Genomic DNA, 12,879 nt, shown 5'->3' with positions numbered 1-12,879 from the left:
AGGCTCAGAAAAATAAAAATAATCCTGCCAAATTGTGGCAGGTTAAGAAAGAAATCAGTCTGGTCCACGGAGCATGTGTAAGGGGGGCAAAACTGACAAAACTATGCATAGGTCATACAATAATAACACACGGCACCTTCTGGCAGGAAAGCGTCTGCATAGATACCTGTTATGCAAGGATGAAATAATAATTAAGCACCTTTTTAATTGTAGATCGCAATATTTTGGCATACCATCGGACCTGTGTGAAGTCTTGAGGCATGACAGCAGAGACAGATTGTTCTTCTGGTACATCATGCTGTAGGGATTTTTAAATGCATATAGTGTTAGTGTTGTGACTGTGTTATATTTATGTTAATTTATTGGAATAAAGGTAATTTATTAGTGTGTGGTGATTAGTGACCGTTAATCGATATTTATTTAGAAATCGTGAGATGCGGTCTGGTGTGATGTAGGTTTCAGAAAAATATTTTGGCACGATAAAGAAAATGTTTTTCTGAAACCTACATCACACCAGACCGTATCTCACGATTTCTAAATAAATAGTAATTTATTAGAGTGAAAGGAAGGGATTGTTTAACCCTGCCTGAGGAATAATATATACATAAAATCTAATATTATGTAAGCAGAAATAATAAACACATATTCTATTCTATTCAACGCTCAATCACATCAAGTAATTTATAAGACAGGCCATATTTCATTACGTAAGCAGTAAAATTAGCACACAAAAATTGAAAGGCATGCATAATGGTTGTGAGGTGTTCCATCTATGTTTTAGTTTTCCTGCCCTTTTTATGTGGAAATATAAACAATGTTTAAGTTGATTGATATCAATCATGTAGGCATATTATAATGTATTAAATTACATAAATTTATGACTGGAAATGATATCTCAGCAAACATTTCTATAAAGTATCAATTCAAATTGTCAATTTATATGAAACAACACCCATACACTCACGTGTGCATGCACATACTCACTTTTACACTTGCACTCATGCATGCACATGCACATATTACATGCTTCATTTTATTATTCAATAACGATTTCATTTTTCAATTTCTCTCTTCACTTTTTTAAACATCTGCCTATCTGACAATCTGTAAATATTATCAATTACCCTACAACCTACAAATAAGCAGGTGAGAAATGAGAAATGTATAATTAAGGTGACCAGTGATTTTCAGAAATCATTGTAGTAACACTTTATTAATTAAATAATAGCTATTTGCCTAATTTACATATTAAAAACATCAATACTTTTTTTAAGTGTCAAATAAAAATATTATTATCAATATTGATAAATTTTGATTTCTAATTCTAAAACAGTTTTTTTCTAAACATCAAAAATGTTGAGGGTTTGACATTGAGCCATCATTATGAATTTAATTTTTTTCACTTATTGTTAATCACTTACAATTTAAATTTTATACCATTGTCCAATTTTTTATATTGAAAGGAATTGCTATCTGAAAACATTTATACATCTACACTAAAAGATACTGAAAGCCTTTCACATTTAATGATTTGTCTAACTATGTACATTACATCTCATTTAATTATTATTGCCTTTCAGTTGGTCACTTTAAGTTATAAAGGGTTAGTATGAAACCCCAGGGGCTTTGTGGAATTGTGAACATTCTAACAGGAAATATATTTCAGTCTAGCTTAAAGGATTCATAACTAAAAATAAAATAATACATTTTACAAAAATAACACACCATTATATCTTCTTTGTGTGTTCTTTACACTTAACTTTTCACTACAAATATTCATAAGCGTTTCTTTCCATTTGTATTATAACCCATAAAAATTAAAATAAAAGTGATGATTACTAATATGTTCCTATATTAAAATCCTAACAAGTAGCAAGTTAACTGCAAAAACTGAGTGTTGCAATTCAATATAATTCGACCGACGGTAGTAGAATTTAATCCTCAATTTCTTTTTCTAATAATTTAATTGTTAATGGGAATTTTGCACAAAGACAAACTGGTTTCACAATTAACGCAAGAAAAAGTATTTTGTCTATAATAATACTTTTTAATTTAATAATAAGTACATAAAAAATGACATTTCTTAAGTAAAATAAATTAGAAATATTTGACTGATTTGATTGCACCATGTTGAAGAATTAAATTATTATTACTCGTAAGTATATGTAACGATTCATGAGAACGCATGTTATTAAAATAAATATAATTAAAATACAACATAGAAAAAATGTCAAAAGGTTTTTTTAAAATAAATCATACTTTCCAATTTTATAAACTTTTTTGTACATGTATTGAATGTAGATGATCAACAATGTTTAGCTAAGAAGGAAATATTTACAGAAAAAAATCATGTTTGTTGAACTGTTGAACTCATGTATAAGAAACAAATTTGTGCATTCTTTTTAAATATTATTTTGTTTTGTCCAAAGGAGGAATAAGGTTATCAGTTAAGAGATTCAGACGAAGCTGTGGAATGTACAGTTCGATGCTTGTAATTCGAGCTGTGCCCGAATTTTGGAGAGGAAATTGATACTTGTGGAACTTCATCTATTCTAGCTAGATCATTTGCAGCTCCAGCTGAGTTTTGCTTGTAAATTCGTACATTCTTAGCCTCTACAACGTCCTCTTTATCGACACTGAACTGTCTTTTGAGGAATCTGGAACTGGCAGCTTTTTGGTGACCAGATCCATCATTTGGCGAGAGGCACTTATAATGGTTGTACTGAGAACTGAGGTCATTTTCATCAACAACTTTTCTCAATTTACCATTTAGGTTTTGTACACTTTTACTTTGATTAATGAAAGAAACACCTGGTGTGTCAACATTTAGCTCTGAAGCTGAAAAAGGTGTAATGATCCCCGATTTAGAGTGCTCACTTGTTGAATTTTTAACATCGTTTGTCTTATTATCGAGCTTTTGTTCCTCGGATATATCAAAAGTCATTTGTCTCTGTGACTTCCATTTGTGTTCAGCTCGCTTTTCTTCAGCAGAGGCTGCTAGTAAACCTGCATCCAACGAAAGCTGATAAAAAGATTTCACGGGTTTCTTTGATTTTGTAGGGGTTGATGTCATGGGTTCAATGTCAGATGAACTATCGTCGGCTCTTCTTGGTTCCTCTGTGAAGTTTTGATTTGGGTATACACCGGTCCTTCCATACTGAACTAAATGTTCATCCAAACTGAAAAATATAACATATGAAAATTATTTTATGCATACAGTTTTTCAGTTTGGGCTTCTCCTTTCATTCTGGTGTTCCTAGGAGTACGAATCTCAGGGGCTCAGAAGTGTAAAATGGTAATCTCGAACTAGCCAATCAGAAAAGGGAAACAAAACTCTAATGTTCACACTTCTGGACTCCAGCAATGAGGCCGACCACTGGAGTTAACCAAGTTAACCCCCCCCCCCCAAAAAAAAAAAAAAAAAAAAAAAAAAAAAAAAAAAAAAAAAAAAAAAAAAACCTGCAGCATATCATAACAAAAGGTAAAATATCGCCAATGACCACAAGAAGGACCTAGGTAAATCTTGGGGACTAAAACGGAAAATGTTCCATTGGCTATATACAGCAGTAATAATAATCACAATAACCTATGGATCACTTATCTGGTGGACCAAAACTCAAAAACTAGCTACCCAAACATAATTTAAGCTCCAAAAACACAAACTGGAACTAAACAATTCAGACACACAACCATAATTAATAAAATCAGACACCTGTTCTTAGAAATGGGGACTGTCTACATGATCTCGGAAACATTCTTTACAGCATCCTATAAAGTCTCAACAGACTAGAAAGGAGAGGAAGAACTTAGGAGAGCATCAGATACAATGATATGGTATACAGATGGCTAGAAAACAAACGGAGGAACCGAATCAGGTGTTTTTTGTACTAACCAAAACTTGAGCAACCAAACACATTAGGGAAGTACACTTCGGTCTTTCAAACAGAAATACCCGCCAAAAATGCTTGTACCCTAGAAAATCTTAAAAGAGGTTACACTAGCAAAAAATCCTCATATGATCAAATAACCAAGTAGCTATTAAAGCAGTAGCACATAAAAAAATCACAACTAGTCAGTGAATTTATCCAAAATCTCCAAAACCTGGTCTGAATATATATATCTTGGGTACCCAGAGACAAAGACATTTTGGGTAATGAAAAAGCAACACACTGGCTAGAGAAAAATCTGCAACCCTATATATGCCCTGAACCTTTACTTGGAATAAAAATACAAATATAGAATCCTCCATCATAAAATTGTTAAAAAAAGTGGATAACTCTAGTGGCACTAGACACATTAAACTGTCTCGCAAATTAAACTCACTGATGCAATTGGAGAGGGCCAGATGTAGAGGAGTGATAGGACTATTACCCGGTCATTGGTATTTTAGATAACATTTACATAACATGGACATATTCAACGATGATACCATTTGTCAATTATGCAATGAGGAGGAAGAAATAGACGCTTCCTAGCATCCATCATCATAATCATCATTTGGTGCTCCTATCCTCACTTGTTTGTTCTATTGCTGATTGACATCTTAAGAGTTGGGTTTGTGTTATGATGAAGTAATACCGAAGATAGACCAAAACAGTGAAGATAGGCTTGCTCAGGGGGATGGCTGAAGTCAACCAAATTAACAAATACATTACAAGATTGTTTTGAATTAAACCTTTCTATTTGCCATTATTGCAAGTAATGTCGCATTATTCATGAATGAAAAAACATGTACATAGAAAATAAAGTTTAATCAATATAAATAAAAATTGACTTACCCATGGCTTTCCCTGTTAGCAAGATAAATTGTCATAAATTTAATTAAACTTAATCAAAGAACTAACTAAGAGTAAAGAAGGACTAAATAAGGTATTAACTGGCCTTATTGGTGGTGGGGTTGGAAGCTGTTTTTCAAAGCCGTTCTTTCCTAGTAGCCAATAAGTCATGACTCTTCCTTTTCCTTTTAGCTCAGTTAGACCTCGACATTCAATTTGATATCCTCCTGACTCTTCCAGTTTGCATTTTGTCGATTCTGATATGTGAATTCTCCAAGCGGAACCTTGAAGAGGAATGGATATTGTAGTATAATAACAAACAAAATTAAGTTACATATATTTAATAAATAAAATTGCCTGTTTTTCCCCTATATAATACAAAAATTACCTGAAGATTCCATTCTCGAAGCCGTGTTGACTGTGTCACCGAATAAGCAATACCTCGGCATAGTCAGACCGACAACACCAGCACAGCAGGGCCCTTTCAAACAATAGTAGAACTCAAAGTTGAAATTAAACTACATCAACAAACGTACCTGTATGTAATCCTATTCTTAAGCGCAGAGGAGTAAAGGGCAAATGTCTAATTCTGAACTTTCCACTGTGGTGCAACAGGTCCAACGCCATTGTAGCAACCTGCTGTGCATGGTCTGGCGTTCGAATTGGAAGCCCACCGACAACCATATAAGCATCTCCGATTGTCTCAACCTGGTTGGACATATAACCAAATGCTAGTAAAACTGCAATGAATTGATACTATGATTATCTACAAGGAAAATTTAAAAAGAACCACCGCTATTGTGAAAAATTATTACAACCTATAAAAGGGAAATATTTGTTTAGTTGGATTTATTAAATTATTTATACATTATGTTTATATATACAATTGTGCTTCTTGAATATGTTTGAAATTTCAAGTTATAAGAAAAAATTGTATAAATACTTTTTGAAATGTATGTGATAAGTATTATCATTTTTCAACCATCATTCCTTTGGTGATTATCATATTGGACATTTTAATTAATTTGGTAATAATGTGCAGTGGGCATATAAGAGGTCACGAGGTCACATACACTGCATGGGGCTTTGCAACAGAGGAAGTCATATTAACCCAGACCAAATATTTGGTTTCCTTTAACTTACAGTGACAACCACTGTGTCAATGCCTAAATCATCGAGATCACTAATTCCTGCCTCAATCCTTCTTGTTATTTTGCATTATAATAAATATTTTCCTATTGCAAATCATTTTTAAATTTTTTAAAAATATTATTATTTTTGTTTTTAATTTATTAAGGTATGTTAATTTGGGTAGATGAATCTTATTTCTTAATGAATATTTGTTTTTCTTTGGCTTATACTAAAACTAATTTTTTACTACAATATTTTGTATTTTTATGTTAAGATTTTTGTTTAATTTTAACCAGTAAAATTTTTTAAATGTAAGAAAGGTTCTTTGTAAACCATTGAAGAAATAAGTAACCTGCAGTACAGATCAACCAGGTGCTCTACCTTGTAAACGTTGTAAGCATTTATAGTAGCATCAAAACAAGTGTAAAGATCATTAAGAAGATCAACGACTTCAAATGGTGTTGAGTAAGCCGAAATGGTTGTGAAGCCAACTATGTCAGAAAAGTATATTGTCACTTCGCTGAATTCTTCGGGATCGACAGGCATTCCAAACTTAAGTTTCTCAGCAACATAACTGCAAAATAAAATAAATTCTTATGTTCATACAGAAGAAGATATCCATACCATACACCAATCCGACCTCTTATCTACCCTCAAACCATCAAAGCAATATGATAAATAGCACATGCTCAATTATTCATTAATTTCTCAATTATTTTATAATTAAATGGCAATGGCCTATCTCAACATAAGGCAGCATTGTAGTTTTTGCTACATCGTGAACAAATTTAAATTGCACTGACATCGTTTTCATTTAGCATTCATACAATTAAAATTTTCATTTGTAATGGACAACCTGCGTTACCAATTTCAGGCTTCCAGTTTAAACATATCTTTGTCTCTTATAGATCTGCACACCAAATATACACATTTTTTATTTATTTATCATTATTTTTTTACGAGGGTATGCAACAGCAGAAGTTATATCAACCCTTGGGGTGCCAGTGTTTTTCAAAAAAGCCCATTTGTAAGTATGTCGGGTTTGAATGCAGGACCACTGGACCTTCGGGGGAACCTTGAGCCGTGATGAGCGCCGTGTCAATGCCTAAACCGTTGCTGCCACCGACGCCCTTTAAATAGACACATTTTTCATTATAATTTCTAAACATTTTGACTTTTGTTTTTTATCGGTTGATGGACAAATATTCAATTGGTTTAGGATTTTGCTATCTGAAAGCATGTTTATGTGCCTCTTGTATGCTTGTGTGCTTGTGTGATTGATGTGTCAATTGAGAATTATTAGTCATTGCTACATTGTGGGATTACACTACCAAACTTTTAGTGAATTCGATTTTACAAATAATTGTTCCATTAATCTCACAATCTTACACAAACAGTAGTGCATTAGATGTTTAATTCAAAGGAAAATTGATACAAATTACATTTTTGCGATCAAGTAATATGATTGAAAATATAAAGTAAGATGACTGTAGTACTTTCAAATTGTTGTGGGTGAGATATAGGTCAGAAGGTATGGAGCAAAAATTACTGTATCTCAATTTAAGTTCTTATTATCTAGGTACCTATGAACATATAGGACATGATGGATATAAATTTATATGATAATATAAATACATCACATTTCAACCACCTTGGAAGCATCCTGTTTAAAAGTTGTTCTGTCTTCTTTTTCTCCATGTCCAGCTGCTCAGTCCTTTCGCGAATTAAGTCCTCTAAGTTGTTAGAGTATTTTTCTAGCATTTGGAACATTGTATCAACAAAGTTTGCTTTCCTGTAACAACAAGACTATTGTATTAAGTAATAATGAAATAGTAACAATTAAATTACAGCTATTAACTGTATGTACTGAAAGAAGCCAATTCGCCCTTCCCCAGAGAGTGTTAATAGGTATTTATTTTAAAAATAAATTTCACATTACTTAAAAAAATTAAACAGTTAAACAGAATGATAAGATTGAAAAATATAATTTTTTTCATAGATAAAATTATGTCTTAACTGAAAGGGCAAGTTGACATTTTCCCAAATCTGATATAATATATATTATATTTAAATTATTTTTTGCCTTCAAAATTTTGAAAATTACAATAATGTTGAGCAATAGTCTCAATTTAAGTAACTCAAATTATTGTGTTTTTTTCTAGACCAAAATTAAAGAAGGTAATAACATACAAACACAGGACTTTGATAAAATCATATTAATACTAGCACTTTTTCTATTTTGAAACCACTTTCTTCAGATAAGTTCATAAAATTGAAAAATTTATAGACACAAATCATCTCTCAATAATAGAAGAAAGGAGTTACCTTCCATGATTAAGAGTTTTAAATAAATCATGAATAGTGTTGAAATCTGGTCTCATTTCTGGAAGCTCGGCCCAACATTGCCTCATTATATTTATGGCCTCTGGTGGTGCTGCGCCTTTGCTAACGGAAGGCCTTATTAGTGGTGGAGGTCTCCTTATCTTCTCCAGAATTTCTGAAAAGGTGATTTTAGTTACCATTGAGAAGACTGGTAAGTTAAATATATAAATTAAAAAAAGTTAAATATACAAAAAATGCAAAAGGGTGGTGCATTTTTGACATACCATAGGGCAAACAATGCACCACTTGCATAAATGGATTCTAGCACAATTGTCTTAATTTTCTAATTAAAATAAATTTCTTCTTAGTAAAACCAAAATAATTGGTTTCCAACAAGAACCAAACAACAAATCTTTCAGTATTTAAATAAATTAAGTTACAAAACTTATTGGCAAAAAAATGAAAATATATTATAAATATATGTAATAATACTTTCCTAAATTAAAAAATAAAATAAAAACAGAAGTTTGGAAAGTTTGTAAAAAAAAAAAAAAACTAAATGTTATTACTACAAATGAACATGAAGTCAAGTGAGTTGTTTGAAGACTTCCCCTTAAGACAAAGTGCAGTAGCCCGATTGGGCAATTTCAGTTTGGCATTTGTTATTTTCACTGGCATGATATCATCACAATATGTTTGTATAGCATGCTGTAATTTGTTAATAAAACAGATTTGTTTAACATTGAATAAAAACACGAAATGTATGTTTATAATTTTGAATTGGCCTTCATCATTAGCTACAATTGAGGCATTTGCTTACTAAGCAGGATTAAATAACTATGCAAAAATATGTTAAAATAATTTTGCCTAAACTGTTAGTTCAAAATATAGTCAAATCATGAAAGGTTGTACGAGTAAAGCAATATTATGGCGTAATTTAGTCGTTCCTGGTCATTTTTGGTCCATCTATCCTCAATGGACTGGCCTGTCAGATGCATATTACATTTCATTATTTTCAGTGTATCTGGGTGATTTCTTTGATAGACAGACCAAAATGATCAGTAACGACCAAATTATGAACCTGCAGACTATGGAAGAAATTTCAAATCTCAGAAAAATTTAAACAACACCACCCCGGGTGACCAACTCCAATCCATAATTACATTGGATTAACAAATTTAAATCTAGTGGGAATGTGAAATTTGTTCACGGAGGAAGTCACTACCAGCGAGATTTAGCAAGAATGAGCGCTCGACTTCTTCCTCAATCTGAATCTCTATGCAATGGACAGTTGGATACACATTGCAACTATGAGCATGGTTAAATGGAAGTGAATTGATAGTCAATCCATTTAAGCAATTGGAGAATTGTTTTTCTTTGAAGTCTTGAACAATTTTTCTATACTGCATTCTTATTTTATTTTAAGACACTAATTCTTCATTCAGTGTTCATTAAATAATTACATATTTCATTGCAGAGGTTCTTGCAAAAGAAGCATTTCTTGATAAATGATTTTCTGTCAATTTGCATTATATTTATTAGTCTGTCTGTTAAATTGTATTATTTCATCATTAATTTAAAATAAAAAGCTATAATTTTAAATTAAATAATTGTTAATAATCAATATTTAGAAAAAATGTAACCTTCTGGTGGAAGAGAGAGCATGCAGTATGGTTCTCCCCTGACTACTACCTCCTGCATAATTATACCAAAACTATATACATCTCCTGCTTGGGTACCGCATTTTCGCAGGGATGGGTCCCTCAAAAATTCAGGGGCTGACCAAAGCAAGTCTGAAACAAATATCAAAAAGTTCTTATATTTTTATGATTCTTGATAATTTAATTTATTATGCATTATATTTTGCCTTTTGGTTTCTTAGCTGGAGGGGTTAAATTTTGACACTCGTAAAACTTCGGCATGGCGTAGTCCGTGATTTTGAGGACCCATCTTGCGTCAATTACACAGTTTCTTGATGTAAGATTACCGTGGACTTTTACAGGAGATGAATGTAAGTATTTCATTCCCTAACAACAATAAGAAAGTTCTTAAAGGAGTTTATATGTTACAAAGTAGAATACATGCTTCTGTCTGAGACATAAGTTATTATAAAACCAGATATATTTTGTCTGGTTTAGAAAATGATAAGACAATTTAAAAAAATAAATAATTAGCAAATTCCCAACTAAACTACACCAGCATAAACAACATGACATAATTTCACATATTTTAGAATTATTGCTTTTAGTTTTTTATAAAACAACTGCCTATAGAGAAAAATCACATATTATCGACAGATTCTGTAAATTGATTTAAAAACAAATACATATATTCATATTAAGTTATCCACAAATGTGAACACTACTCATATTTATTGCTGGCCAACATTTATAGAAAAACTATAAATAGTAAACTTACCCTGACTAGGTCCGTCAGGAGAGAAAGTCTGAAAGACCAATCAAGTTTAATTTCATCGGCCATTAGGACGTCTTCTAATGATCCCCTGCTGCAGTATTCCCAAACTAGATAAGGCCGTTGGGGATCGGTAAGGCACCCAATGATTGGATTTAAATTCTCATGTCTTAAAGTGTGCATCTGCAAGGATCAGACAGACAAAACATTAAGCAGGTAACTCAAGCGAATGAGAATATATTTAGAATTGAAATATGAAATAAATAACAATATACTAAAAAAAGGGCAATATTTAGAAGCATTAAATATTTTGTTTTGTCGTTTAATATTAAATATTTCTTTTCAGCTAATTACCTACATATATTACTTACTGTCATTAAGCAGTCCATTGATTTACTCCTAAGTTCAAAACTTCCAGAATCATCAAGAATTGCCTTGAGCTGCACCAGATCCCCCTTCAATAATATTTGACATTTAATTATATTTGTTCTGCAGTATTTAATGGGTGCATCAATTCTTGTGTTTAATTTATGGTACAGGTTTTTACTCACATTATACCTTGCCCTAGGATCTGAGCTGATTTTGGATATGCTTCCAATGCTGGGGCTCTTTTTCATTGTTGATTTGAGAGAACCCACTGAACCTTTGAGAAGGTCTGGTTTGTCCACTTCTGGTCCTCCCAATTCTTGGAGTTGATGTAGCCAACAACAAAGCATTGCTTCAATCCCTTCTTCAACCTAAAGTATGAAAAAACTTATTGCAATAATCTGACTTAGTTTGTAAAAAAGATTTGTAGGTTGACTACGCACTCTTTTTACTTCGGGTATATGTGGAAACACAAAGTCTGTTGGTGTCAAAATTATTTTGCAAGGCCCCTTCGACATCCTTGATTTCTGATACAACCTCCTGAAAAATGTATAAATCAAATTTTGATTTTAAGGGTAATGAAAATATTATTTTGACATTTTTGTCTAAAGGTTAATTTTTCTAAATAACAGACATTCTATTGAAATGTAATTGAGTATTTATTTATTATATTGTAATATATATAATGTATTATACTGTATTTATTGCATTGTATAAGAGGTCTTGCTTATCAAATATGAAAAAGAAATTGACAACGTGCCTTTGAGCATAGACATTAGCAGCATGTATTCTTAAATCAACTAGGAAACCTGTGTAATGAGTTATCAGGATAAATTTTGCCTAACTATTGTAAACATAAATTAAAATAACAATGTAGGTTATGCATATGACATTTGAAAAACTCCAATTAGAATTAGTTTTAGTTTTTACTTTTAGCCATTTACAATACATAAAACTGTATTCGGTTTTACAGTTGCATATCAATATACTTGTGCATAACAACTCAGAATGGAAATAATAAGACGATAAGTGTTTACTCATCTCTTTATAATTTTCATCAATTTTTTGTTTGCAGCCAGCTATTTTAAATAATTAGCAATTTAAAAATATGTAGAAGAATGTGTTTAAATTAGTAGTGCTTCAATTGGCTGAATTACTTACCTTAGAAAAGAGGAAGCGCTTACTAAAGAGCAGACCAATATAAACGATGACACTACTACTATAAGGATGTTCACTGCCTTTGTGAAAAAACCTATTTAAATAAAATTAAGAATTTTTTTTTTAAATGAATCAATATTAGACAATAATTATTTTGTTACAATTCAGTTGCAATGCAAACAAATAGATGCCAAAATTAATTGACTAATTTATTAATATGTGAGCTTCTGAATTTATATTAACAATTCAAGATATATGAGTAACAAAATTTTAATTAATACTGCTGATGGGAGAAAATAGTCAATAATTTTTTTAAAATTATAGTAAATTAAATTTTCAACTTATATCATTAAAAAAACAGGTAATTAAGTTTATTTCAGATATTCAATTTTGCACTTCTAATTTTGTTTTAGATAAATAAAATGTTATTGTTTTACAACATGCAATTAAAAAACTAAGACTATCTTACCATTATTCTCTACAAGACATTCATCATTTTCACAAATGTATTCTGTGTTGTTGAAAGGATCAGTTTTCAGCCTTATCCAATCTCTGGAGCTGTTTACCAAAGGTTTTAGTTTTAATTTTTCTCTGTAACATTAATACTATTGGTTAATATTATTGAAATAATTCTCAATCTATAGATTCACATTAAAATCACAAACATTAATGCACACACCCACAAAAAATTGATTCACTACAACTGAATATGGTA

General features: G+C 31.4%; 1 protein-coding gene across 5 annotated transcripts in view; it reads right to left on the bottom strand.

Moving 5' to 3' along the window:
* Nucleotides 1-1,273: 1,273 nt before the first annotated feature.
* Nucleotides 1,274-12,879, bottom strand: part of LOC106664618 (receptor-type guanylate cyclase gcy-12) — a 31,971-nt gene continuing 20,365 nt past the window's right edge. For 4 of the 5 annotated variants that reach the window (XM_014390518.2, XM_014390517.2, XM_014390520.2 and 1 more), the window contains exons 9-24: nt 12,634-12,755; nt 12,168-12,258; nt 11,450-11,546; nt 11,192-11,377; nt 11,012-11,095; nt 10,647-10,823; nt 10,096-10,255; nt 9,872-10,021; nt 8,232-8,403; nt 7,558-7,698; nt 6,288-6,480; nt 5,312-5,483; nt 5,164-5,256; nt 4,882-5,059; nt 4,779-4,790; nt 1,274-3,179 (exon numbers count right to left, since the gene is read on the bottom strand). In XM_014390518.2, coding sequence (XP_014246004.1) covers nt 2,444-3,179; nt 4,779-4,790; nt 4,882-5,059; nt 5,164-5,256; nt 5,312-5,483; nt 6,288-6,480; nt 7,558-7,698; nt 8,232-8,403; nt 9,872-10,021; nt 10,096-10,255; nt 10,647-10,823; nt 11,012-11,095; nt 11,192-11,377; nt 11,450-11,546; nt 12,168-12,258; nt 12,634-12,755 — 2,764 coding nt within the window. In that variant the 3' untranslated portion in view covers nt 1,274-2,443. The remainder of the gene's footprint in view (nt 3,180-4,778; nt 4,791-4,881; nt 5,060-5,163; nt 5,257-5,311; nt 5,484-6,287; nt 6,481-7,557; nt 7,699-8,231; nt 8,404-9,871; nt 10,022-10,095; nt 10,256-10,646; nt 10,824-11,011; nt 11,096-11,191; nt 11,378-11,449; nt 11,547-12,167; nt 12,259-12,633; nt 12,756-12,879) is intronic. The other variant, XM_014390519.2, reaches the window with a different exon arrangement.

The sequence above is a fragment of the Cimex lectularius genome, unplaced genomic scaffold (assembly GCF_000648675.2).
Source record: "Cimex lectularius strain Harlan isolate CLEC.00 unplaced genomic scaffold, Clec_2.1 scaffold112, whole genome shotgun sequence".
Taxonomy (NCBI): Eukaryota; Metazoa; Arthropoda; class Insecta; order Hemiptera; family Cimicidae; genus Cimex; species Cimex lectularius.
The sequence above is the reverse complement of the archived record's forward strand: the minus strand, read 5'-3'. Positions and strand labels throughout refer to the sequence as shown.